Raw genomic sequence first — 26066 nt, 5'->3', positions numbered from 1 at the left:
TTGCATTCCTGGGTGGAGGACGGATGGGAGGAAGACTGTGGAAGATTTAGGTGTGGGGCGAGAACGATGGCGTTTAGGTGAATCCAGAGTGATGGCTGGTCATGAAAACAAGGCAGTCCAGCAGGCGGAATCCATGCGCAATCCAGGAACGGGCCTTGGGAGGTGAAGAGAAGCCATTTTTAGGGAGGCTTTCAGTTTGAAAGAATCACTGAAGAGTTGGCAGCAAAAGTCAGCTAGGAGGCTAACCCTGAAAGCTGAGGAAAGTATCAGTCAGCCCAAAGCTTGAGAGTCTTGTGAGTAAGATCAGACTTCAGAGATGGTGTGAGAAGGTAGTCAGGGAACAGAGACCCTCTGACCCTTTGGAATCATCCAGTGTAATCCATCGCGGGTTCCTTTTTTCATTGGGTGAATCCTGTTTGCTTCAGTAGTATCTCCGTCTTATCTTCTTGAAACTCCTTTTTTCCCCCTTCTCGTTTCAGACTTATAATGGAAAATTCGGGCATACACCAAATTTGAGAGACCAGTACAATGACTCCCTTGTAACCATGGCCTGGTTCTAACAGTTAGTAAGATTTTGTTTCATCTGACCTCCCACTCTTCAGGGGAGGCGGCTGATGAATTGTCAAACAAGTCCCAGTCATCCTATCCTTTGATCTGTAAATACACCACACACGCCTCTAACAGATGAGATTAAAAAAAAAATCAGAATACCGTTCAGTTCAGTTCAGTTCAGTCGCTCAGTCGTGTCCGACTCTCCGCGACCCCATGAATCACAGCACGCCAGGCCTCCCTGTCCGTCACCAACCCAACATAATTAGCAGGACTTCCGTTACCTCATGTCATATGAAGTCTGTGTTCCATTTTCCCTGATTGTCTTAAAAACATCTTCACACTTGATTTGTTTGAATCAGATCCAAACTCAAGATCTAAACATTGCTTTTGGCTGATAATCTCATAAATCTCTCTTAATCTGAAAGTTCCTTCAACCTTTTCTTGTTTTATTTTTTTTTAATAACTATATATTTGTTGAAGATCTTGGACATCTGTCTTGTAGAAATTCTCACGTAATGAGTGTGGCTGATTGTGATTCCTGGTGTTGTGTTACATGCTTCTTTATTCCTTATCTTTCCTGGCAAACTGGTCATTAGATGTGGAGGCTTAATTAGATTTAAATTCATTTTTAAAAAATTGAAATATAATTTACACACAGTGAGATAAACAGATCTCTGTTATGCAGTTTACTGAGTTTTGACAAATGCATACATTCATGTCACGCACACGCCATCAAAATGTAAAACGTTTCTGTCACCCTGCAGAACTCCCTTTCTTAGTTTCTTTTGATCACTTCTTCACCATATATGTGGAAATCAAGCTACACCTACCAAGCACAGCTGAGAATTTTCACTCCCTGTTCTAGCCCTGCCTTGCCCATGGATATTTTAGAGCCAACTTTGGAAGATCCCTTCCTCATTAAAGATAATGTGGAGAGTCCTACTGTCTTTTGCACCAACTCTTCCTATGACCAGTCAATATATTTTTGCTGGCATCTTATGTCAGGACAATTTCAGTTGCAAGGAACAAAAATTGGGATCCAAATTGGCTTGAGTAGTGAAGAGATTTCACTGCCTCATGATCCTGAAAATTCTAGACATAGATCCTGGTTTCAAGGGAACCATGATCCAGTGGTTCAAACAGTATCCCCAGGGGACTGGCTTTTTTCCCCATTTTTCTGCTCTGCCATCCACTGGGTCAACTTCATATTGTGTTTGGGTCCAGGATGTTAGCCAGTCCCAGGACTGCGTGCTTTCTCAATCACATATGGCAAGGAAGACTATATTTTTCCCACTGTAAGTACTAAAAATTATGAGATTCTCCCTGATTGGTTCAACATAGGTCACTTGCCTATTCTTGGTACAGTCAGCCATTCTGCTCCAGGGTCAGGAGTATAGTCAGCTGCCCCAGAGCCACTTGGCTCTCTGAAATGGAATTCAGGGGCTGTTGGTAGAAGAGATTGGTTGGGGCTTCCCTGGTGGTCCAGTGTTTAAGACTTCAACTTCCAGTGCAGGGTATGTGGGTTCAATTCCTGGTCAGGAAGCTAAGATCCCACAGGCCTCATGGTCAAAAACCCAGAACATAAGCAACAGAAGCAATCTTTTGTCAAATTCAATGAAGACTTTAAAAATAGTTCACATTAAAAAAAAAAATCTTTAAAATAAATGTTAAAAAAAAAAAGAGATCGGTTGCTGCAGGGGCAACCACAGATGTCTGTTAGAATCATCGTGGCCTCCAAAGCCTCCGTGACTGGACCCCACCTGGCTCTGCCTCCCTGGAGCAGCCAAGCTCCTGGGCCAGACCCTACCCCAGACCTTTCCTCGCCATCCTCCTTGCCAGCCTGCGCGAAATTTCTCTCTGTGAGCGTAGGGGCGAGGTGGTCACTGTGTTCACTCGGAGCTTGCTGTTTTCAGCTGGGAGAAGCGCACAGACCCCCGAGGCAGATTCTACTATGTGGACCACAATACCCGGACCACCACCTGGCAGCGCCCCACAGCTGAGTATGTGCGAAACTACGAGCAGTGGCAGTCCCAGCGCAGCCAGCTCCAGGGCGCCATGCAGCACTTCAGCCAGAGATTCCTCTACCAGGTGAGACGCGGGTCTGGCCACAGGGTGGAGGGGGAGCCTCCCAGCGCTGGGAAGCAGGCAGCCTCACACATTCTCCTTCGACGTGTTCGGTTGAGTAGGGAAGATGGTAGGTAGAAATGTCGGTGCTCTGACTCTGGAGATTTTACTCATCACAGCGAAATTCCTCAGAACTCCAGCATTTCTAACTGAGTGACTCAGCGTCTAGCTTCTGTGTTTATGGGCTCAGTACCTGTGTCTGAAACCGAATTTCCCATCTTCTTTCTGAGACTGGATTTCTCTTCCAGTCCTTCCATCCAGGTCCATTTATCCTGCCTTGAGACCTGAAGGTCACTGTGACCTCTCCCATACCTCACCTTTTCAAATCAAAGCAGTCACCCAAATCCTTCCCTTTCCATTGCTGCTACTGGTTTTCTTTAGATCTTTATTATCTGACAGATTCTAAAAGCTGGAGGGACTTACTAGGATGGGCAGACTATGGCCTCTGGACCAGATTGGCCCCCATCTGGTTTCGTAAATTAAAGTTTTATTGGAACACATGCACACTCGGTAGTCAAGGTTTTGACTGTAGCTGCTTTCGTGCTGTAGTCACAGAGCTGAGTATCCATAACAGAGACCAGGTGTCCCATAAAGTCTAAAGTATTTTTCTATGGCCGTTTACAGAAAAATTGTGTGGACCCACTGGTCTAGATCAACTTTCTTCTCTCTGATTCCTGATTTTCCCTTCTTCTCCCACCTGGAAGTTGAAGGCAGCCTTGGAACTGTCTCTTTGCTGGCATTCTCTCTTCTCTGATCTGTACTGTTTTGAGCAGAGCTATCTTCAAATATCACTGTCATTTTTTCACTTTTAAAAAAATCACTGTGGAGGGTTTAAGGGAAGGGGGCTTTGCTCTGAATTGATCACTGGTTCAAAATCTTCTGTGGCCATTACCTTCAGAATAACATTTAAATTTTCTAGTCCAGGATTCAGAGTTTTGTGGTCCTGTGTGTCCCTTTAGGAACCTTCCTTCCTGGGTCTCTGTCTCATTAGAACCCTTCCCAGCAACCCAGTGCTTGGTGGGGAGCCTCTGACAGAGAGGTGGGATTCTCAAGTTAGAACTCTGATTGCATTTGCTCTGATCCCCTTGAATTTGAAGCTTGGGATCTGCACAGGGTGTGGTATGTTGGAAGTTGGAAACTTGTTGAGCTGGTCTATGATATTACCATGTTTAACGAGCATTGTTTCTATTTGAAATGAACTTTAACCCCACAACTCATGTCTGAGTGCTCAGAAAACCTATAATTCCAGTTAACTGAATAGCATTGATCATCAGCTTTGCCATCATTTCCACTTCTTCTCTGTTCACCCAAAGCATGAGCCACCCCATCAACCATGACATTGCCCTTGGCTGGCTTGTTAATTCTTTTGTTCGTGGAGGCTGACTGCTCACCATATAGTGTTTCCTTAGTATGAATGAGCAGAAAGTCTGCTGTTTGTCACATTGAATTGCCTCCAAGGTCAGCTTGATGTCTGTCTGCAGCCGCGCCCCGTGGTGTGTACCTAGTTCAGCATCTATACTGCTGGGCATCTGGCCGCCCACTCCACAGCTCCTCTACATATGCTGGGTATCACGTTCTGGTATGTTTCAAAACTGGGTGGAATCTGACCCTTCCCTGCATTTCAGAAATTATTCCTCTTGAGTTGGGCCCCAGGGACTTTCCCTGCCATTTCCTTGGGTGGTCATGGCTGCAAAACTGGGATGGTCTGAGCAGCTTTGTCCTTTGACTTAGAGACAAGGACACATTTTAGGAGTCTTGCATAGTTTTGTCTCCCTGCTTCCCTACCTTCTCACATTGAAAAAGAAAAATCCATTGAAGGGCTCCTTCTCCCCCTTCCCTTCCCATCCACCGTGTGGATTCTGTCGGTTGGCCCCGATGTTTGGTGTGTGAAAGGAAAGATTCTGAAGCTCACGTCTGCTTGTGCTTTTGGAGGCCTTGTCCCCCTTGCCTGCCTCTCTCATTTCAGCAACACCATTCCGGGCCTGCAGAGGTAGAGCTTTGACTTGAAGTGTCCCCTGAAAGTAAAAGTTCGGTGCTTAAAATAAAAAAATTTGTTCTGAGTCCTCTAACATGGTTTCCTCAGCGTGGCTGGGGATCCAGGAGGGTTCTAGATGGAGTGATGATTTCCTTTTCTCCCTGAAGCAAGACTCATGTTGAAAAATGCGGTAGGCCTCTTTTTTTTGGGTCAGTTCTCAATGTCTCTCTGTTGACTTCCCTTCTCTTTGGAATTGGTTTACCCCTCTTGTTTGCTGTGGTGCCATGTCCTGGTTACAAGTAAGAAGAGTCGCTTTCATAGAGTTATTTTGGGGTTTGGCCTTGGCCCAGGGTTTGATTCGGAAGACTTAAGAGCTGATACTATAGCAGTGGCTTCCCCTCCTCCTCCTCCTCCTCTGCCCCTGCTGCTGCTGCTGACTCTGCTGGGCCAAAACCAGACCTTATTCTTTGCTGCCGTGCAGAGAACATGAACTATACAGTTTGACGTGGGAAGTCTAGGGAATCTCAGATGGCAGCCTCCTGCAATTCCTTCCAGCCTCAACACACACCTTTTTCGATCTCTCTGTTATTGTTCCGTTACTTCTTTTTAAAAATTAATTAATTAATTTTGTTTAATAAATTTCTTTATTTGACTGCACTGGGTCTTAGTTGTGGCATATGGGATCTAGTTCTCTGACCAGGGATTGAACCCGGGCCTCCTGCATTGAGAGCACAGAGCCTTAACCACTGCACCACCAGGGAAGTCCCAGTCATTCTTTTTAATTTTTTTTAAATGTTTATTTATTTTGGCTGCACCGGGTCTCAGTTGCAGCATGCAGGGTCTTCAGTCTTTGTTGTGGCTTGCGTGTTCTTTAGTTGTGGCACGGGGGATCTAGTTCCTTGATCAGGGATGGAACCTGGGCCCCCTGCCTTGAGAGCGTGGAGTCTTAGCCACTGGACCACCAGGGAAGTCCCTCGGTCCCTTATTTCTGACACGTTTCCCTCTCCTGATGCCCAGCATGCTTTTGTTACTTGTGATCATCACGTGCACACTTGTGTTTGACCCATGCTGTCTTGCTTTTCCATCTGTTTTCATGGTCTTGCTGCCATCCGTGGAGCAAGCCCAGCCTGATCCTGTGCATCTTCTAATTGCAAAGGACCCTGCTTGCAGCCTGCTACCATTTCTGTGGCCACTCTTCCTCTGCTGCCTCAATCCTCCCCTAATAATCAGAGGAGAACAGCCAGCGTCAGCAAGACCCAAACACATCACTCTGTGGCTGCTAACGTGTGACGCAAAAGTGCTCTTTCCAGAAACAGTGTTTCTCACTCTGTAAAGAGTCCCTTGGATCAAATTCTCAAGCCACCTGGGGTTTGTTCTGCGCCTACTGGTTGCATCCATTAAAAAAATAAAGAGTGCTCGCTTCGGCAGCACATATACTTAAAAAAGAAAAAAAGGAGCCTGCCTTCCACACTATGTAACCTCTGTGCCCTCCCCAGAGTTTGTCTTGCCCTCGGCTGTATTTGCTAGACATTCTTTATTTCTGAGTTGGTATCTTAAAATATTACTGGAACTTATCGCTCAGTCCCTGAGGGACTTGAACACACGTGAGCCCTCTGGCTCGCGGCCTGCACCCCGGTTCTCCCCACCCAGGGACGGTTACCAGGAAAATCATTCAACAGCGTTCCTTTCTCTTCCTGATAATAAAGGAAACTGTCTTGGTCTCTTGGGGTCGCCGGCACACCCCAGGGTCCCTCTTCTGCCCGCAGTCTCCCCACGCCCCTCTCTCTGTGATCTCCTGGCTGTGCTCCAGGTAGCACTTGCGATCTCTCGTTTCAGGGGAAGGTGTGGTAGAAGGAGAGAAGGGGCAGATGATTGGCTCATTGCAGACATGGGATTTTGGGGTTTAGGTTTGCTGGCGAGCAAATATAGATTTTAATTTTTTAAATGACTCCTTGGCTTCATTTCATCTCCTCTAAACATTTTTCAAGTTGCACTGTATACATTAGGGAAGAAATATCTGAAATAATCGAGTGCTTTGCTTTAACTGTTAAGAGGTAAAATCATGAGTGTCAGCTTCCACTGACCCGTTTCATATATTTGCTCACGTTTATCAGTCTCTGGCGTCTCTCCCTTCCTCTCTCTCTCTCCCCACCTCCCCCGTCCTGGGGAGGGGGTGATCTAATAGGATGAGAATGAGAGCATACCGAAGGCATTTGTCAAAAAAACCACCTGAATGAGAGAGAGCAACATCGTGCAAAGTTTCTGACATTAAAAGAAGACAAAGATTAAGAAAGAGGCCTGTAAACATTTTTTTTTTAAACTTTATTTACTTATTTATGCTGTAGCATGCAGTATGCAGGGTCTTAGTTTCCCGACTAGGGATCACACCCTTGCCCCCTGCATTGGAATTGCGGCTTCTTAACCACTGGACCACCAGGGAAGCCCCAAACATTTTTCGTTTCTAGTTCAGTACAGGTCGCAGAGGCTGTGAGAAAAGACCTTTTGGTGTGTTGATTTGTAGAGTTAGACAGGAGATGAGTGTAAGCCCACTGAAGCCTGGTTCGTACCAGTTGGGAACTAATTTCCCATCAGAGCTCCTGGATGCTTTGCAGATCATTTGTTTACTCTGAAAACAAAACAAAATAATAACAAAAACACAGAAAACTCAAATCAGCAAAAAAAAAAAACAAAAAAAAAAACACCCCCAAAAATTATACCAAATGCTGCTGCTTTTAATTTCTTGAAATAATCTTTCCTGTAGTCCTTCCCTTTTGCAAGGACATTCATTGCTCCAGCTCAGTGGTCACCCACTGCTTTCTGTTTGGCTTCATTATCTGAAGTGCATGTGTGTTTCACAAGGTGGTTCCTTTCCTTCGTTGCTGAGTATAGCTACGAAAAAGTCAGAGGAGCTTGGATTTTATGAGATGCTGACTCCCCTCATCCCCCTACCTCCACACACACACACACCAAAAAAAAACCTCTGTGAATTTTGGAGGTGTTTTTTCCCCCCAGTAACCATCAGATAAATCTGAATTGTGGTGACAAGCATAAGGTTGAGGGCAACGTGCCCCAAATCGAGGACAGCCTAGCGTCCCACACCTTGGGGTAGTCTCACCCTGCCTCTGCTGAAAGGTGACTCCGTTCCATCAAGGGACCTGTGGTTTCCAGACTTAAACGTCTTTGTTGTGACTTGATTTGGAATAGATGCCTGTGCCGCCACCACCTCAAAAAGAAAGTTGCTCTGTCCTTTCAGCTGTGGGTGGAAGGGGTTTCGTTGGCCGTTGAGTTCTACCAATGTTTTCTCAAGCCGAGACTGAGCTCCATTCATTCTCCTGCCCGTGTGTGGCTCCATCGGCCCCAGACAGGGACAGCCAGGCAGCCTGAAGTCTGCACTGAGAACTTGATCCCCCTAACATAGCGATTAAATTTTAGTAAGTGAAATAAAAATGTTTCAGTGAGAGAGAGAGAGAAGAAGAAGAGGAAAAAAACAACAGAAAGAGAGAAAGCAAGCAGGGAACAATGCTTGTTTTATTTCACTCTGAAGAGTCTTTGACAGCCCCCCACTTCCCCGCAGGATATGAGAACTCTCGGGCGCTGCAGCCTGGCCCCAGGGACCCCACAGCAGAATTAGGCAGGGGGTGGGGGGCTCTAATGTAAACAGTAATCCTCAAGGCCTGGAGTCAGCCCCCCCAACCCCTGCTTCTTTCTTTCTTTCTCCTGTCTCCCCTTCTCTCTCGCCACCTCGCCCCCAGCCCCACCTCCCCAGACAGGCGCCCACAGAACACTGAACAACTTCAGGTTCAGGCTGGAGGAGAATAAAGGTGCTTTGTGAAGGGAAGCCAGGCGCTCCTGGGGGAGGTGAGGGGCCCGGGGCCTGAATGTGCCCTCAGTCGGTCGCGCACACACGGCTGCTCCCTCTCCCTGCTGCTACTCCCTCTCCCTGCGCGCCCAGGAGTGGGGTGGAGGGAGGAGGGCCCAGCCCCCAGCCAGGAAGCTCTGGGCGTGGGCAGGGCTTGTGGGAATGATTTCATTGGAAAGGCCTGCGATATTTTTTCCCCTCCCGTGTGTGGTTCTTGGAGAAAGTTGGAGGTGGTGGTGGTGATTTCAGTCGCCTTGGCCGTCCTGAGCAGGAGCTGAGTGGAGGCACCAGGCCGAGCTTGCCGGCAGCCCGCTCTGGGCCCTCCTGCCTCGCCTGGGGCCGCTGTGCCCTCGGCGGTGCCCTGGCTCACGGTCACCTGCGCACCTCTCCCTCCCCTCGCTCCACCCCTTCACTGCCTGTCCTAGCTCTGTGTGCAGGGCTCTTTTTGGGTTTTTTCCTTCCAAGAAGAAGACGACTTTGGAGAGGAGCAGATGCCACCTAAGGCCCCACTGTCTGCCCTGCAAAGTGCTGAAATGTGGAAACTAGTCCTTGGCAGTTTTTATTTTGATCGATTGGTTTATTTTTACCCAGCGGCTCTTTTTTTAACCCCTGTGTTTTGCTGTGTTTCTGTGTTTAGTCTTCGAGTGCTCCCACTGACCATGACCCACTGGGCCCGCTCCCTTCTGGCTGGGGTAAGTATTGAGTTCCCGGTTCCGCACCCTCGGCGTCAGCTGATGGCTCCATGGCGTGCTGTCCTCTCTCCCCATGCGTCTCCCTCATTCTCCTGCCTCCGTCCCCCTGTTTCGACTCTTTCCAGCACCCTCCAGGGATGCCCAGCTGGAACAGTTGCAGGCAATGGGGCTGGAAGGTGGGGAAAATAGCCGAGTTCTTCTGCACCCCTGGAACACCTTCTCCGCCATCACTGTAGGGGCCTGACCCTGTGTGAGAAATCTCCGCAGCCATGGGACTGTTGGGTTGCAGTGCTGGCTTTCAGAGTGACTCCTCAGGAATCCATCCTATGTGATGAAGGTGTTGTGACACTGGCTGATTCCTAGATGCATTTGTCTCAGGTCTATGTCTGTCTACAGAGACACCTTACCATACTTTTCTTTGCAGTTGGGATGGTGCAGGACTTCAGCTCAATTTTTAATCATGGAAGCCATCTTTTTACTTGTGATAAATGGCTGTGAAAGGGCCAGAAGGAAGCAGATGAGAGAGTTGAGTTTGGGCTGCTTATGTTAGGAAGGTGCACCATTGCTAGTTTATAATGCCATGCTGGATTCTCCTTGTCAGGAGAATCCCAAGTCCTTCATGTCGTTGGCCAGTAATGAGTTAGAGGGATGGACAGCCGTGACCTGAGAGAGATGGTGGGCCTTATGACGATTTTGGGAAGGAGTGGCTGTGCCAAAAGCGGTTATGAGAGATGGTGGGACTCAGCGCATTCTGCAGCTCTGATCTGGGTCAGGGTTTTGTTTAGTATGTATGCCGAGAGTCCCTGGGAGCTGAAGAGGGCAGACTTTGCAAAAATTGGCATATGTCTGGTTTAATTTGTTTGTTAGGCCTGCAGGACACAGTGGACACTGATTTGGTGGTATTCACAGATGGTGTGAAGTTGGGCAGGGGTGTGCTTCCCAACAAAGATGAAGGAGCTGACAATGATAGGATAAGCATTGCCTGGAAAAGTGCAGCTTGTGAGCTGGATCCTGTTGATGCAGACACAGCTACTGCCTGGTTGTAATTTATGGGGTTACATCAACCCCCATAGATCCACAGGGTATCACTTAGTCAATTACCACTGCATTCCAGGGCACTGCAAAGACCCTCTAGGCCTTCTAGTGGGATATATCTGCTAGTGAGGTCCCCACATTTAGTTCTTGATTTTCAGCTCGGGAATCCCTTAGGCACACAGGTGATCCATCTGACTCCCTGAAAGGATGAAAGGTCATAGTCCATCGTTGTCTCAGAGATCGACGGCAAGTCAAACATGAGCAGGTCAAATAGGTTCCCTGGCTGGGCAGGAAAGGACTCATCAGATGAAATGAGAATTGTGTAAGGCTATCTGGCAGACCCTGTGACCTACAGTGGGGATCCCAGAGTTGTTCCTGGATCTCTAGAGTCAAGTGGTTTGTTTCTGTGCTAGTTCTGCTAAATGATGGTCACCAAGTAGGAGCTGCCATGGGGTCTTGAGAACAGCTCCCAGATGCCAGGTGTGAAATAGCTGAGATGGGAATAGGGGCCATGGCTGGAGTCAGCGCCGTTTTCCGAAAGATCAGGAAAACACACAAGACTGTGATGATGTGAAATTGGGGAAAGGGAGCCTCTGGCCAAGGGCCCAGAACCTTCCTGATGGAGTCCTCTGGGCTTTGTGTTGGCTTCCCCAGGGCCCGTCTCCCCTGGGAGAGTTAAGAGTGAACAGAAAGAGTGGCAAAACCAGAGGAGAACTGCGTTTAGGGCAAGCCTGCTGTTGAGTCTACTGTGCTCGGTCCCGGGTCCCTTTCTGCTCCTCCAGCAGAGACTCCACGTTCTCCCCAAGCACTGACCCAGGGGTCTGGACACCTTAGGTTTAGATCCACGGCGTCTCAGCTCCTCTGACCCTGGGTGTGTGACTGAATGCTCCCAAGTCCCTTTCTTCCTAGATGAAGTTGGCTAGATGTTACCTAAGGACTTTCCTAGCCCTCAAACTACCACGTTGTATGCAGCGATGTGGTTCCCGTGGGCCGTGGGAAGCCCTCATGTAGTGACAGTGGCCTTGGCCGGCTGGACAGATCCCCCAGGCTTGGATTTGGTCCTTGGCCAAGAATACGTGGACAGTCTAGTTCATAGCAGAAGCTTCTGGGCTGGGAGTGGCTCCCCCATCCCCTCACAACCCTGTTGGGAAGTCAGTCCTCTGTGGAACGGTCCCACAGGCTGTTCTGAGGTTATGGGAGCTCTGTCATAATCCCAGGCACCTTCTTTTCTTTCTTTTCCTTTTGTCTGTTGTTTTTTAAAATTTCCATCAAGTAGTGGATACCAGGTAAAGCAGACAGGGACCAGGACCCTTGGTTGATAGAGATAGGGACCAGGACCCTTGGTTGATACTGCGAACATTGCAGGCTGCTGCTCAAGGGGAGGGGGCTGGGCTCCCTAGTTCTGGATCTTTTTCAGCTTTTGGGTTCCCTGTAGCTTCTGGAACTGATTATTTTTATTTCTTTAATTTCTCCCTGTCATCAGTAAAGAGGGAGGGCCATGTGCATTGTTTGTTTTCAGGACAGAAACAGTGTTGAAAGCTGAGAAACTTTTAACTTGGGAAAAGTGAGCGCTCTCTTGCCTGCCATCCACCTGGAGCCAGCGGGTGCCCCTTTCAATCCCTCTCAGAATCACCAGCTAGAGTTGACCTTGCCCCTGCAGCCCATGCTTTCTCCCTCAAGCAACTCAGAGCCATCGTTAGTACAGCAGTAAAGGGCCAGAGAGTAAATATTGTCCAAAGGAGAAAGTATGTCTGAGCTCACCAGACACTGCCCATCTTGAAGCACACACTTAGGAATAATACCAGGACGCCCACAGCCCCAGGTGTCTGTCTGCATGTATGCCGAACATAGAGATTTTGCTGGGATATGGGAGTTTGAGAACCAAACTTTGCCTTTAAGCAGGAGGGTACAGAGGCCTGGTGGTGCTGAGCAGAGAGGTATGAGGGAAAAGGCAGCCTCCCCCCTACCCCCCGACCCCACAGTGACCCTGCCTGTGGGACAGGGATGCCTAGGTCGGCCGCATCCAGCGAGTGGAGGACCAGAGGGTAGCCGTGATGGACTGGGGTGGGCACCAGGGGCGAGGGGAGGCTGGGCTGTGCCTCCACTTTGCACACAGCTGGATGCAATTATGCCTCTGGTTTCAGCGGGCCTGCTTCCGCTCCATGTTGCCACACCGCCCCCTTCCATCCAGCAAGCCAACCAACCGACCAACCGAAGACGGTGCTTCATCTTGAGTTGAAAATGTGTATACCCTTCCCCTGCTCCCCAGTGGGGAAAGATTCTCTTTGTCTTTTTTTTCGCCAGTGACAGACATGAGTGAGCCAGGCTTGCGCTGGTTAAACTTCTCTAACAGGGTGGGGACAGGGCAGAGACGCAGACCTAGCACCCAGGAGGTGGGAGCCAAAGCGGGGAGGACGTGGCCTCAGCGTGTCTTAATCTGTGCATCCACTTTTCTTTCTCTTCCCCGGCAGAGAAGAGACAGGACAACGGACGGGTGTATTACGTGAACCACAACACACGCACAACTCAGTGGGAAGACCCTCGCACCCAGGGGTGAGGACTTAGGCCGGGAGGGCTCTGGGTGGGCCCTGTGCACCTCTGTTGGCCTGGTGGCATCACGCTGTATTTGGCACCTGTGGCTGATGTTCTGGGACCTTTAAGCACACACAAGTGCCCCCAGACCCTCACGATGTAGTGAGAGCTTGAAAGTGGCATCTTACGTTGGCCTTCCTCCTGGCTGCAGCGTGGCCTCACTGGCCGGTGTTGCTGGTCTCTGCTGTACAAGCTGCTGATGAAGTGATTTCAGAAGGGTTATGTGAGAACTCCCCCCGACCCCGACACTCCTCTGCTACCCACCCCCCAGAAGCTAGTCTGGGGTGGGGCACTTGATGTCTTGGATTGCTGGTGGCCGCTCAGGCTACAGCCATCCACCTAGGGCGGGGATTCTTTGGGCCTTGGGACAGTAATGATCTCTCTCTGCTGCAGTGCTTGGGTATTGTCAAGTACATTTCCTTGAGGCCTCTGCGGGGCCTGGGTAAAAGCAGAGAGAAGGCAGCTCCAGCCTTCTGGGGACCCCAGCCCCCTTAGCATGGAAGCCCAGAAGGTGAGATAGGAGGCCCTGCAGCCCCTCTCTTCCCATGTTTCCAGGATGATCCAGGAGCCAGCTCTGCCCCCAGGGTGGGAGATGAAGTACACCAGCGAGGGGGTGCGCTACTTCGTGGACCACAATACCCGCACCACTACCTTTAAGGATCCTCGCCCGGGCTTTGAGTCAGGGTAAGGACTTTGCACGTAGGGCTTCCCAGGTGGCGCTAGTGGTAAAGAATCTGTCTACCAACGTAGGAGACGAAAGAGACATGGGTTCAATCCCTCGGTCAGGAAGATCCCCTGGAGAAGGAAATGGCAACCCACTCCAGTATTCTTGCCTGTAAAATCCCATGGACAGAGGAGCCTGGCGGACTATAGTCCCTGGGGTCACAAAGAGTCGGACAAGACTGAACGCCTGAGCACCAGCGCCAAGGACTTTGCGCAGGTGACATCACTGTTAGCACAGGCCTAGTACAGCTGCTCTTACCACCCTCTAGTGGCCAGTTTTGATGCCACGCCAGCGGGGATGGGGAAGGAAGGGGCTTCTCTATTGAGACTAACACTGGTGGTCTTTCCCTAAAAGCAAGAGGTCTGGCTTTATTTCTAGATTTTCTTTTTAACCTTCAAGTCTGCAGAAGATCTTAGTGGCAGTCCCTTCCTTTCTTTTATGCTTTACTTTACTCGTCTCTAAATTAACAGAGCAGTAGCCAGGGACGGGGGAGCCTGGTGGGCTGCCGTCTATGGGGTCGCACAGAGTCGGACACGACTGAAGTGACTTAGCAGCAGCAGCAGCAGCAGCTTTCCTTAGGGCTAATATATTGCCAAGTTTTGAGAAATCTCGTGGGTTCCAGAACATCTTTGCTCTTCCCAGGACGAAGCAAGGTTCCCCTGGTGCCTATGACCGAAGTTTTCGGTGGAAGTATCACCAGTTCCGTTTCCTCTGCCATGTGAGTTCTGGTACTGGGGCCTCCCCCTAGAGATTGGGGTTACAGAGTCGTATCAGCAGTTTCCTAGCCTAGTTGCAGGCGCTGGAACACCTGTGTCTTAGGTGGGAGCAGGTCACTTGTCTCACTCTGAGCAGTTATGTGACATTATCTTCCATTCCTTGGGGACCAAGTTCTCCCACACAAACCCGGGGGTGAGGGGATAGGGGAAGCCTATTCAACAGACAAGTGATCAGACTGAATAGTTACCACCAATGCCCCAACTTGAGGTCTCTGTTTTCCTTTTCTTTTCAGTCAAACGCTCTCCCCAGCCATGTGAAGATCAGTGTTTCCAGGCAGACACTTTTTGAGGATTCTTTCCAACAGGTTAGAGAATAATCACTGAGTCTAAGACCCGGGGCAGGGAGAAGGCCCTCTGCTACCACCCTGTCTTCTCTTGTGTGGCCCTTTAAGCCCACATGATATGGTTGTCAAGACGTGGGCCTTGGTTATGGGGGATCAGGCGAAGAGCAGGCCTGGGAGTCCCCGGTCGCCTGCCCCCAGCCTGCCATGGGAGGGAGAGTGGCAGGCTGGCCACGACCTTCTGTCTCCCCAGATCATGAACATGAAACCCTACGACCTGCGCCGCCGGCTCTACATCATCATGCGTGGCGAGGAGGGCCTGGACTACGGGGGCATCGCCAGGTGAGCTGGGAGCCCCGGAAGGCCGTGCTGCACCCCACTTCCCCAAGCTGCAGGGCACCTGGCCAGGAAGCTGCCTCCTTCTTGCTCAGACAGTTGCCAAAGCTCTCCTGCACCTTCAGGAGTGGGCAGGGGTGTGGGTGGTCCGAAGGGGCACTGGAACTGGGTCCTGGAGTCCCCTTCTGGGCTGGGCATCAACCCTCTAGTTGCTGGGTCAAGGGACGGCTGGGGGGTACAGTTTCTAGGGGAGGGGTTCAGGTTGATGGCTCTTTTTTTAAAAAACGTTTTTTATTTTGTATTGGGATATAGTCAATTAACACACTGTTGTGATAGTTTTCGGTGAACAGTAAAGGGACTCAGCCATCCGTATACGTGTATCTATTTCCCTCAAACCCCCCTCTCATCCAGGCTGCCACATAACATTTGAACAGAATTCCCTGTGCTGTACAGTAGGTCCTTGTTGAGAACAGTGGTTCTTTATCAACCAACCAGTCATTATTTCTTTACTTTACCCCATCTAGTCGCACCAGTGGGCAGTGGTTAGATAGCGGTATTAAATGGTTGTCCATTGGAATCGACCCTGGGCTTCACTTCCTCTTGAGGCAGCTGGGGCGGGTTCAGTTGGGGGTCTTGGCGTAGATCTGGCATATATAAGCTGTGTCCCAATCCAAAGGGTATTGATCAATACTCAGCTGCATGTCATATGCACAGTGACAATAAAATGAAAACAAACGATATACTCCTAAAAAGAACTCAAAGCATTGTCTTGCCCTCACCCCAGTCCTGCTACAGAAGTTAATAGATTCTCTGGCAAAATGTTGCCTTGGACGATGGGGCATGGGGCCCCGGCAGAGAGGAGGAGCGCCTTGGCTGCGGTGACCGTTCAGCCTGCTGACCTCTCTCGGTGTGGGGGCGTCTTCTCGCTTGGTGTTGGGTTAACTTGCTCCGGGTCCTGTGTGCGTTGGTGGCGTTGCCCTCTGTGTTGGCCCCCGTGGATCGATGGCTCTTTTTTTCCCATGGTGACCGTGGTGACCTCCTCTCTAGGCTCTTCTTGGTGGTGTGGCTCCCGCCCCGTGTGTGTCTGTCTCTCTGTGTCCTGCCAGTGGTTTTACCCTATGGTAGGTTACGTCATGCTGTTCTACCACAGGGTAGAACCACGGACAGGATGCCGGGGCACCCTCTGCATTGAAGAGACTCCTCGTCTGCCCGGCCACAGACAGCCCAGCAGCCAGGGGCTGGCCCCCTTGGGGCGTCCCCCTGCTTGTGTAGCCCAAGCCTCAGAGGACTCTGAATTCTGGCTTGAGGCTTGTACCTAGGGTGCAAAGAGGTGCTAAGGTGTGGGCGTTGGTTCAGATGAATTTGTGGACATATGGGGAAGGGTATGGTGGTGGGTCTGGGGTGAAGGGATGGTGGGGTGGTGGGAGTGAGGTGTAGACACAGCCTGATTAACAGAATTGTCCTGCATCAAGGATTAAGAATACATTACTGTGTATTCATATTAGACTGCTTAGGTGGGGTGGAAGCAGGGTGACTGCTGGTCATAGAGGCCTTTTGCAAGATTTAGAAAACAATGTCCTTTCTCAAGACACTTCTGTGTTGGAAAATGGTCACAATATACTGGTTTTATTAGGGGAAAAAAAGGTAGCTTGAATCTATTTGCAGGAAATTTGTTGTGACAAATGTACACATCTGTGATATTTTAACGTCATGTCCTTGTTCAGTGCACAGTCTACACAACTGTGCATGGCAACCCAGAATGCAAGGAGCCCCTTTGCCATTAGATGCTCTGGATATCAGATGGAAAGCCCCAGAATACAGCTCGTGGAGCCAACAGTCACACACATGGGTTTGCCTGAGCATTGTTGTCAAGTGCAGTTGTTGTTCTGATTCACCCTAGGTCTGACCCTGCCCTGTTCACTGACCAGCTGTTCATAGAGGTTAGCCCAGGGCTCATCCCAGTGGGGCTGCCTCCCCAGGATGCGTGTCTCCAGACTATGTACTGTTTGACGGCAGAAGAGACTCGTATCTGCAGAGCAGGTGAGCAGGGTGCGATCCATTAGTCCTGTTTTCCTCTTTCTTCTCTCACAGAGAGTGGTTTTTCCTCCTGTCCCACGAGGTGCTGAACCCCATGTACTGCTTATTTGAATATGCCGGGAAGAACAACTACTGCCTGCAGATCAACCCTGCCTCCTCCATCAACCCCGACCACCTCACCTACTTCCGCTTTATCGGCCGATTCATCGCTATGGTAAGATTCGCTGTCTCAGACCTCCAGGGAGTGCGGTCACAGACCTGTAGACCACCAGCAGCTCTGGAGACTGGGTGCCCGGTCTCTGAGCTCTGCCCTCATCCTTACAGAACTCCTCACTAAAGATGCAGAAAGCGAGTGAGCTCTGGAAATAGTCCAGAGCTCTCTCAGTGCCCGCCCTAGGGCACTGAGGAGGTTTTCACGTTGATTTGTGTAGGGCTTGTCAAGAGACAGCCCAGGGTCCCCGGACCAAAGTCTTCACTTAACACTCGGTGCATACACCGTCAAGGGTTGGGGATGATGGGCCCGTCTCTGGGTGTTGCCACGAGCTGGGGGGCGGTGTCTGGGAGTGTCCGACTGAGACTTGGGCCTTCTGGAAGGGGATGGGGAATCTACACTAGCTGAGAACAGGGCCCTAGTTGATTGACTGGTGCAAGATGTTGGAGTCATCTGGCAGGAGGAGGGAAGATCAGGGAATGGGGAGCTGGGTGTTTGTATTTATGTAGAAACGGGAGCACAATGTAAATTTGGAAAGGCTGTCACCTCGTGTGCATCCTGTTGAGTACCTCGTGAGCACCGAGACCCAGGATGGAGAAAGGGGAGCCCGTGGAAGGCCCGGTCCCACTGCCACGTTTGGTCATTGGAGAGCTTTCACTGCTAATTTGCCTTTGCTTCTTCCCCTCACTTCCTGAGTGAGCGTCTGCCCTGCTCCCTCCTCAGGAGGACCCGGCAGCCCATGACTAAGTATGTCCCTTCCCTTTGTCTGGAGGTTCTTGGCCAAGGTGCTTGGGCTCAGGAAGTGGGCACATTCTTCCCAGGTCTAGAGACCCGCCTGGCCCTGTGGCTGACAGGACAGACCAGTAAAACCCTAGACTATTACTCACTGCTGGCCCGCCAGCAGCAGCAGGGGTGTCTGCATTATTTTTGGCTGCCTCTGCTGCCCAGCTCTGAGCAGCAGTGAGTCAGGGCCACCACCTGGGGCTGTGCTGAGCGAGTCTTCTCTGTGTGCATGGAGGCAGACCTCTGCTAGAACAAGGGGCTGGTGGGCACGCAGTGGGCCAGAGGTGGGTCCTCTTGGTCTGCAGGTGGGACCGAGAAGGCTACAGACCTAGCCTTCAGGCCCCTGGGAGAACCGGATGCTCAGGACCGCAGGGAGCAGTAGCTGGGCTCTGACATGGGGCATCCGAGGAAAACCAGACCTCTCTGCCGTGTCTCTTCTGTCCCCAGGCTCTGTACCATGGAAAGTTCATCGATACAGGCTTCACGCTTCCTTTCTACAAGCGGATGCTAAACAAGAGACCGACCCTGAAAGACCTGGAATCCATTGACCCCGAATTCTACAACTCTATTGTCTGGATCAAGTGGGTCCCCTCTGTTGCCCTGTGCTGGGAGAGGCGGGGTCTCTGGGTGGGTAGTAGGCGGGTGGAGATGCCCAGCTTCTAGGTTCCCCTGTCCTGGGACACTGTTCTGGGCTCCAGGCCACCTGTGAGTCCTTGTGTCCCATGTACACTGAAAGTGAGTGACGGGCAGGACCGAGGGAAGATGCTTCTAAGACAGACACCTTCCCTCCTGGTCTCTTGTGCCCCCAGAGAGAACAACCTGGAGGAATGCGGCCTCGAGCTGTACTTCATCCAGGACATGGAGATCCTGGGCAAAGTGACAACCCACGAGCTGAAGGAAGGCGGCGAGAGCATCCGAGTGACAGAGGAGAACAAGGAAGAGTACATCATGTGAGTCTCAAGTGCCCGGGAGCCGGTGGGGCCTGGGGAGCGGGGGCAGAGACACAGCCGGCCAGAGAGAAAGAGGTGCACGCTGTTACCCCGGGGCACCGTCCTCAGCTTGGCCCCCTCGTGTGGCCCGTGGGTCTCCAGGGATGGGAAGAACCTTCCGTTTTGTGCTTACCTTAGATGGCTGCCGTGGCCAGTCATGTGCTGGCCAGAGCCGGGGAGCCAGAGCTCGAGACCCTCTGTTCCAGCCCTTGGGTGCTCCTTGTTCCCAAGTTGTAGATTCGTGACCGCAAGACAGAATTTCTTTGAAGAGGCATAAAAGTTCAACGACTCCTTCTTTGTTTTCCTAACTGAAAGGGCGTCTGTGTTCTGCCTGCTTAAACCCACTGTCACCTGTGGGATTGTACATGAACATGCCTGTTCACTTCAGGTTCCCTGGGCTAGTCTTTTAACCCCCGCTCAGTGTTCTTGTCTGGAGAATCCCAGAGACGGGGGAGCCTGGTGGGCTATCGTTTATGGGGTCGCATAGAGTTGGACATCACTGAAGCGACTTAGCAGCAGCAGCATCTGAGCTTCAGTCAGCGGTGATGGGAGGAGCAGGAGGAGGAGATTTTGAAGATTCAAGTGTCTGTGGGTTACTGTGGGGTTTTAAAGGCCGTGCTCTGGGGCCGAAGTTGCCCAGGTGTACCACCCGCCCAGGTCGACTCTCGGCTGCCTCCTTGCTGCCAACAGTGGTCACCTCCTGGCAGACCCTGAGCTGCTCCAGAGGAGTGGGTCTCGGGCTCTGCTGACAGTCAGTCTTGCTTAGGCTGCTGACCGACTGGCGTTTCACCCGGGGCGTGGAAGAGCAGACCAAAGCCTTCCTGGACGGCTTCAACGAGGTGGCCCCCCTGGAGTGGTTGCGCTACTTTGATGAAAAAGAGCTGGAGGTGAGAGCTGAGTTTGTGGGGACCCTGAACCCCGGCCCTTGGGGCTGTCCTGCCCTTTGATAGCCTCGCCGAGCACCCACAGCAACTCACTAGTAAAACCCCATGCTCTCCCAGGATGGCAGCAGCAGGCAAATATGGTTAATTTGGGTCTTGCACCTGTCCTTACCTGGGCTCTTGTTTGCAAGGGGTTGTCATGCAAGACTTGGGCTACCCATACTGTTAAAACTGCCGAAAGAGATGTGTGGGGTGCTTCCACCTGCCAGGGTGTAGACGGGGCCCTGTGTGCCATGGGGATGGGGCTGGTGCTGGGTGCCTGACACCCACTGTCTCCTCCGTAGCTGATGCTGTGCGGCATGCAGGAGATCGACATGAGCGACTGGCAGAAGAACACCATCTACCGGCACTACACCAAGAACAGCAAGCAGATCCAGTGGTTCTGGCAGGTGGGCCCTGGGACTGGTCCCCGCAGGAAGATCAGGGGCTCTGGGCAGGCATGTTTGGGCGGTATCCCCATGAAGCGAGACCAGATTGAACCTCAAGCTTTTGGACGCTTGTTGTGTCATCACCTTCCTTGTCTTTGACACTCTCCTCGCCTCCCCCAACTCCTAAAAGGAGATGAGAAACCCAGCCTTGGGACGATAGGAGCTGGGTTGCGTCTACTGCATTCGACAGGAGGTGTTGTTGGCAGTGGACCAGCCTCAGATGCTGCTGTGCGGGCTGGTGGGGAGGGGACCATGAGCAGGGAGGAAAGTTCTTATAGGTCACGAGGTCTCCTTCCAGCCGGGTGGGATGGAAAGCGTGGGCTTGGCTCCAGAGAAACTGAAAGAGCTTCTTGTCCTGCATATAAGGAATCAGTTGCTTTGTATGTGCGGGTCGTGTCGTCGTTATCATTACGCAGTATGGCATACGGGAAAAAGAATGAGCAGAGGTTGATTTTCTGTGGAGGTGAAGCTCACATACCATACAGTTCTCCACAGTAAGTGTTTAGAGTGGCTCTTACAGTGGTTTCTGACGGTGTTGTTCCCACCGGCACCACTGTTGAATTCCAGCGCGTTTCGTTTCCCTCAGAAAGAAATCTCACACCTATTAAAGCAGTCAGTCTCATCCTTAGTATGTTTTTAAAGATGGAACTTGGGGGACTTCCCTCGTGGTCCAGTGGTTGAGAGCCCGCCTTACGGTGCAGGGGACGCTGGTTCAACCCCTGGTATGGGAGCTAAGATCCCACGTGCTGCAGGGCAGCTAAGCTCGCCGGCCACAACTGGAGAGTCTGGGTGCCACAACGAAAGATCCTGCATGTGGCATCCAAGGCCCGATGTAGCTAAATAAATGCACATTTTCTTTAAAAATGGAACTTGAATGAGGAGGAGAATTTCTGGCCTGAAACCAAGAGATGTCACATAGACTGGTGGGAATGATGTGTGCACACAGCCTCTTAGAGCGGCTTTGGGGTTTCCAAGGGTGTAACTGTCACCCACCCCCACACACCACGCTGGGGGCTCCATGTTCTCAGCCCCAAAGAGGGGCCCTGGCTCATTGCAGAGTTACAGGTTAGGGCGAAGTGCTGGGCTGAGTGGGCCCTGACTCTGCCTGGGCTTGCTGGGCTCCAGGTGGTGAAGGAGATGGACAACGAAAAGAGGATCCGGCTGCTGCAGTTTGTCACCGGGACCTGCCGCCTGCCCGTTGGGGGATTCACTGAACTCATCGGTACGTTTTCCTTGCCCTGCTGGTGCCGTTGGGTGGAGGTAAGGACAGTTCAAAGCAGAGACAAGACCTCATGTCTTCCTGGAAACGAGTCAGTGGGAAGCTGTCTGTGGTGGCATCGGAGGGTCCTGCTTCAGGAAGGGGCCAATTTGTCATAGACAGCATGTGTTCCTTTGGATAACAGGTAGCAACGGCCCACAGAAGTTTTGCATTGACAAGGTTGGCAAGGAAACCTGGCTGCCCAGGAGCCACACCTGGTGAGTGTGCTGGTTGTGGGGGGAGGTGGCTGGAACCTGAGACCCGATGAGCCCCCAAGAGCAGCCCCGTGGGCACGGCGGCTTCAGCACCTTGAACCTGGCAACTTGTGTGTAGTTCTGCAGTGCTTAGGCTTGGGGAGTTGGGACTGAGGTGTGCCTCGGCCTCTGATCTTCTGGGGGTTGTGACAGTATCTGTGTGCCCTGACAGCCATACCAGGCATGAAATACAGTAAGTCCCCGACATACAAACCTTCAACGTGTGAACTTTCAAAGATGTGAACGTGAGTTCGTGTGTCTGGTCATGTAAGTTCGCTCACATATCTGGCGTACATTGTCATGTGCATGCATCCTCTGCAAGTGGAGCAGGAAATGGCAAGGAGATTTTCTTTAGCTGAGGAGGCACTGTTAGTTTTTGAGGCATAGGACCCAAATGAGAATGCTGTATGAAGGTCGCAGCAGCTGTTCAGAATGTAATCCAGTGCTACTGTGTCACCTATGATGAGGAAAAAAAGAGCTGCCACCCAGATATCACTGGATCGTTTTTTTTCAAGAGGCTAGACAGAGTTGAATCCAGCAAGGAACCAGAACCTGTGGCATCAATGTCAGGAGTGCAGCTTGCCCGCCGTCTCCCATTGCTGATGATCCTTTAGCTCTACCGTCTTCCTCCTCCAATCAGTAACTCTTCTTGCCTGTTCCCTGGATGCCAAGCCCCTGTATTCGAGCTATTGTACTCTATTTTTTAAAGCTGTGTATTGTAAGATTAAAAATATTTTTTTGTTTTTTCTGTATTATTTGTATAAAAAGTATTATAAACGTATTACAGTATGAATTTGAGCAAACTCAGGGAGATAATGGAGGACAAGGAAGGCTGGCCTGCTGCAGTTCACGCGTGGGGTTGCAAAGAGTCCGACACTAATGACTGAAGAGCAACAACTGGATAGCCAGCTGTGTTAGTGGAGTACCTAGGCTAACTTTATTGGGCTTAAGAACAAATTTGGCTTACAGACATGCTGTTGGAATGGAACTCGTTCATATGTAGGGAACTTGCTGTATTGAAACACTCCTATTCCAGTTGGCAAAGAGCTGCTGTCCCTGGTCTTCTTCTGCAGTTCCGCACTTCCCCTGTAGCCCTGTCCACTCCTCTAACCCCTTTGTGGTCCAGGGACAGAGCAGGACCTTTGAGGACCCTGTTGTGTGTGGCCAGCTGGCATCATGGTTGAGTCACAGTATGGGATCTCTTAATACCCCTGTGGCTGTTAGAGCTCTGACCTGTGCCCCGTGCTAACTGCCCTGCTCTCCTTTCTTGACAGTTTCAACCGGCTGGACCTGCCGCCATACAAGAGCTACGAACAGCTGAAGGAGAAGCTGCTATACGCTGTTGAGGAGACCGAGGGCTTTGGACAGGAGTAACTGAGGCTGTCCCCCCGACCCCCAACCCCCAGCACATGTGTAGTCTTGAGTCCTCCCTGCCCGAGAGGCCGCTGGCCATGTAGCTCCCGGGAGGCCCCTGCGGATGGTAGTCCCGTGTAGGACCACACTGGCATCAGGCTGGTGGCAGCAGAGCCTGACTTCAAGAGGCTCTGCCCTTCGCTCCTCCCCACTGGTGGCAGTCTGGAATAAAGCCCTCATGTCACCCTTGGCCCCATCAGCCATTGCAAAGTCTGGAGGGCTGACCCTCTCTGCAAAGCTCATCCTTCTCCCTTGAGACCTACCCTAGGTTCGTGTGAGTGTGCAAGGGAGGGCGCCCTGTGCTGAAGCCCTGGGTCTCACAGGCTGGTTAGGTGAGAGGCAGACCAGCCATTTGGGGTAGCTGTTCTGGGCTGAGGAAGCCCAGGGTCTTTGTCAGTAAAAGAGGTTCTATTTTGTATAGAACTTTTCTGGTGATCTATACAAATGAAGGTCTGAGGGAGGGGAGCCCTGGACCACGGTCACCTCTTGTCCCTGGCTAGCCAGCTCCAGCCGTGGAGGCTGAGCAGCACGGCCCCTCTGTCCACTCAGTGCTGGCCAGTTTTTTCCCTCCAGCAGATGAAGGGTCGTTACCGGCTGCTTGGATGTCGGGGGATGGAAACCCCCTCAGATTTTCTCTTCCCTTTTTGCATAAACTTGAAGCATTCTGTGTGTCGGCCGCTTTGTGTTCTGTGGTTGGCATGCTGCTGTCGCTTCCTGTCAAGGAGCTGGTGCGCCAGGCATGGCTGGGACCCCGAGGCACCTAGCACCGTTGGTCTAAGAGTTTCCCGAACAGCTGCTCCTTTAGGAGCCTGCTTCAGAGTTCTGTGAGCTTGGGCGGGCCTGACCCAGTGGCTCAGCTTCCCAGCAGCCTTGTCCCTGAGCCTTTGACAGAGAAGAGGGGAAGGGGATTATGGCCCTGAGTGTCACTCCAGCCTCACTGCCTCCAAGAGAGGAGAACTCCCTTTGCTGGATGGAGTGATGGGGTGGGTGGGGCTGACCTGCTAAGACCTTGGACCTCCAGGCGGCCCGTGCGTCCGGATGGAGAATGAAGTGTGTTCCTGCCACTGTAGAGTGTGTTCACTCTGCCTCAAAGTGTGGCTTTACCTGCAGAAAAGAGACGATGCTCTTGGAAACCAGCAGAAGGGCCCTGAGCTGCTGTGCACAGTCTGACTTGATTGCTGGAGCTCCTGCCGACCTCTGCTGTGGGCATCCTGCCATGTGTTCAGATCTTCCCGGCGAACACACTCCTCTGGGATGCTAGAGTGGTGATTGTCACTGGGTCCCCGTGCAGGTCCTCAGACCACCCACGGGGTTGTCTGAGGACAGTCTCGTGCTCCCGGGTCCTCGTCCTCCCCTTGCCACCCTGTCCCACGTCCGCTCTATTGTGTGTACTGGTTCGAGCGGCTCGGCTCTCCGCAGCCCAACCTCCTTCTTCCCTCGGATCGTTGGCTGTGCTTCCCTGCAGTGTCTCACCACGTTGGGGATTGGGGTGCAAGCCACCATGCCATGCAGGGTTTGGGAGCCTCAGGCTCACGGGCGTGCAGAGTGCGTTCATGTGGGTGTGTGTGTACATACGTGTATATAACTGAGGTGTCTGTACGGAATGCCCTTTGGTAGCTCTGAGTTGGTCACCAGATTGTTTCGTAATGCCCACCCCCTTGCCTTGGTATTGCCAGTTTCTTGTGCAATAAACAATCAGCAGCTGTGGGCAGCATTGGTGTGGATGTGTCCAAAGTCACTGTCCTCCAGGCAAAAGGTCTGTGGGCCCCATGGGCCCTCCAGGTCCACACAGGGCTGGAAACTATGACCTTGCTGCTTTTGAGATTTGTGTGTCGTTAACTGAGCCAGCCACACTTCTGATGGGCGGCCCAGTCTTCATCCAAGCATCGTGGGCTTCAGCCCTCATTCATTTGTCTCACGGCCACCTTTGGCCTAGGTTTCTCTGAGCAGTTGCCATGGCGCCAGAGCATCAACATCCTGAAGCTGCAAGATGGACAGGTTTTAGGAACCAGCTCCTGGGTAGCCATTCATTTGAGAAACATTTCCTGTTTTCTTGAATTCCGTGATGATAGAGGGATACCCTGGACTTGAGCTCATGGTCAGCCAGGGGCTTGCCGCCCACTTTTTTGAACTTAAAGGTTCTGATGGGACCCATCAGCGCAGTCTCGATGCTTTTGACATGGAAGTGATTTTGTCCTGGATCAAGCCTTGTTCTGATCTGGCTTCTTTCTGGGGTGGAGGTGGGGAAGGCAGAGGTATGCAGAGCATCTTCTCCTGGGAGTTCATCAACCGAAGTCACTACCCTCAACACCAAAGCCATTTCTCACTTGACAGGGCTATGCTGTACTTTGAGGAGGTTTTGACAAAAGTTCATATGTTATATACAGACATCTCATAATAAATTCAAATAAAACATCTCTCGTCAAAATTATTCTCCCCTTTCCTGTCTCCCAAAGTAGCTGCTGTTCAGTTTGCTGTCCTTCCAGACTCTTTTATGTGTATAAATCATATGTACATATAATTTAAAAGTACATAAAAAATGAGATCTCACACATGTGAAGCAACTCATCTCATTGAATGAGATAGTAGGGACACCTTTCCGTGTCCGTCCGCCTAGGTCCAGTGAATTCATCAGTGCGTGATGTTCTGTGTCGTGGCTGTTCTGTAACACACCCACCTTTGTCCTGATGGGCACTGCATTTGTGTCCAACAGTTTGCTGGTGAAGCCTCTCGGCCAGGTCTTGTGCACCAAACCTGCTTTTCTGGGAGGGGGCAGTCCTAGAGTTGGACTACTGAGTAACAATTT

General features: G+C 51.3%; 1 protein-coding gene across 1 annotated transcript in view; it reads left to right on the top strand.

The window, feature by feature from the left end:
• Nucleotides 1–25675, top strand: part of WWP2 (WW domain containing E3 ubiquitin protein ligase 2) — a 143788-nt gene extending 118113 nt beyond the window's left edge. Inside the window, exons 10-24 of the mRNA XM_055412418.2 lie at nucleotides 2466–2640; nucleotides 9148–9202; nucleotides 12709–12790; nucleotides 13385–13513; nucleotides 14196–14271; nucleotides 14563–14634; nucleotides 14864–14952; nucleotides 17038–17197; nucleotides 18425–18558; nucleotides 18787–18927; nucleotides 19733–19853; nucleotides 20192–20296; nucleotides 21461–21557; nucleotides 21739–21811; nucleotides 23122–25675. Of these exons, the coding sequence (XP_055268393.1) occupies nucleotides 2466–2640; nucleotides 9148–9202; nucleotides 12709–12790; nucleotides 13385–13513; nucleotides 14196–14271; nucleotides 14563–14634; nucleotides 14864–14952; nucleotides 17038–17197; nucleotides 18425–18558; nucleotides 18787–18927; nucleotides 19733–19853; nucleotides 20192–20296; nucleotides 21461–21557; nucleotides 21739–21811; nucleotides 23122–23221 (1609 nt within the window). The 3' untranslated portion in view covers nucleotides 23222–25675. The remainder of the gene's footprint in view (nucleotides 1–2465; nucleotides 2641–9147; nucleotides 9203–12708; nucleotides 12791–13384; nucleotides 13514–14195; nucleotides 14272–14562; nucleotides 14635–14863; nucleotides 14953–17037; nucleotides 17198–18424; nucleotides 18559–18786; nucleotides 18928–19732; nucleotides 19854–20191; nucleotides 20297–21460; nucleotides 21558–21738; nucleotides 21812–23121) is intronic.
• The last annotated feature ends 391 nt before the right edge of the window (nucleotides 25676–26066 follow it).

Source organism: Moschus berezovskii, chromosome 22 (genome assembly GCF_049115385.1).
Source record: "Moschus berezovskii isolate FMDL1 chromosome 22, NW_MosBer_1.0, whole genome shotgun sequence".
Classification (NCBI taxonomy): Eukaryota; Metazoa; Chordata; class Mammalia; order Artiodactyla; family Moschidae; genus Moschus; species Moschus berezovskii.
This window is presented reverse-complemented; position numbering and strand designations above follow the sequence as displayed.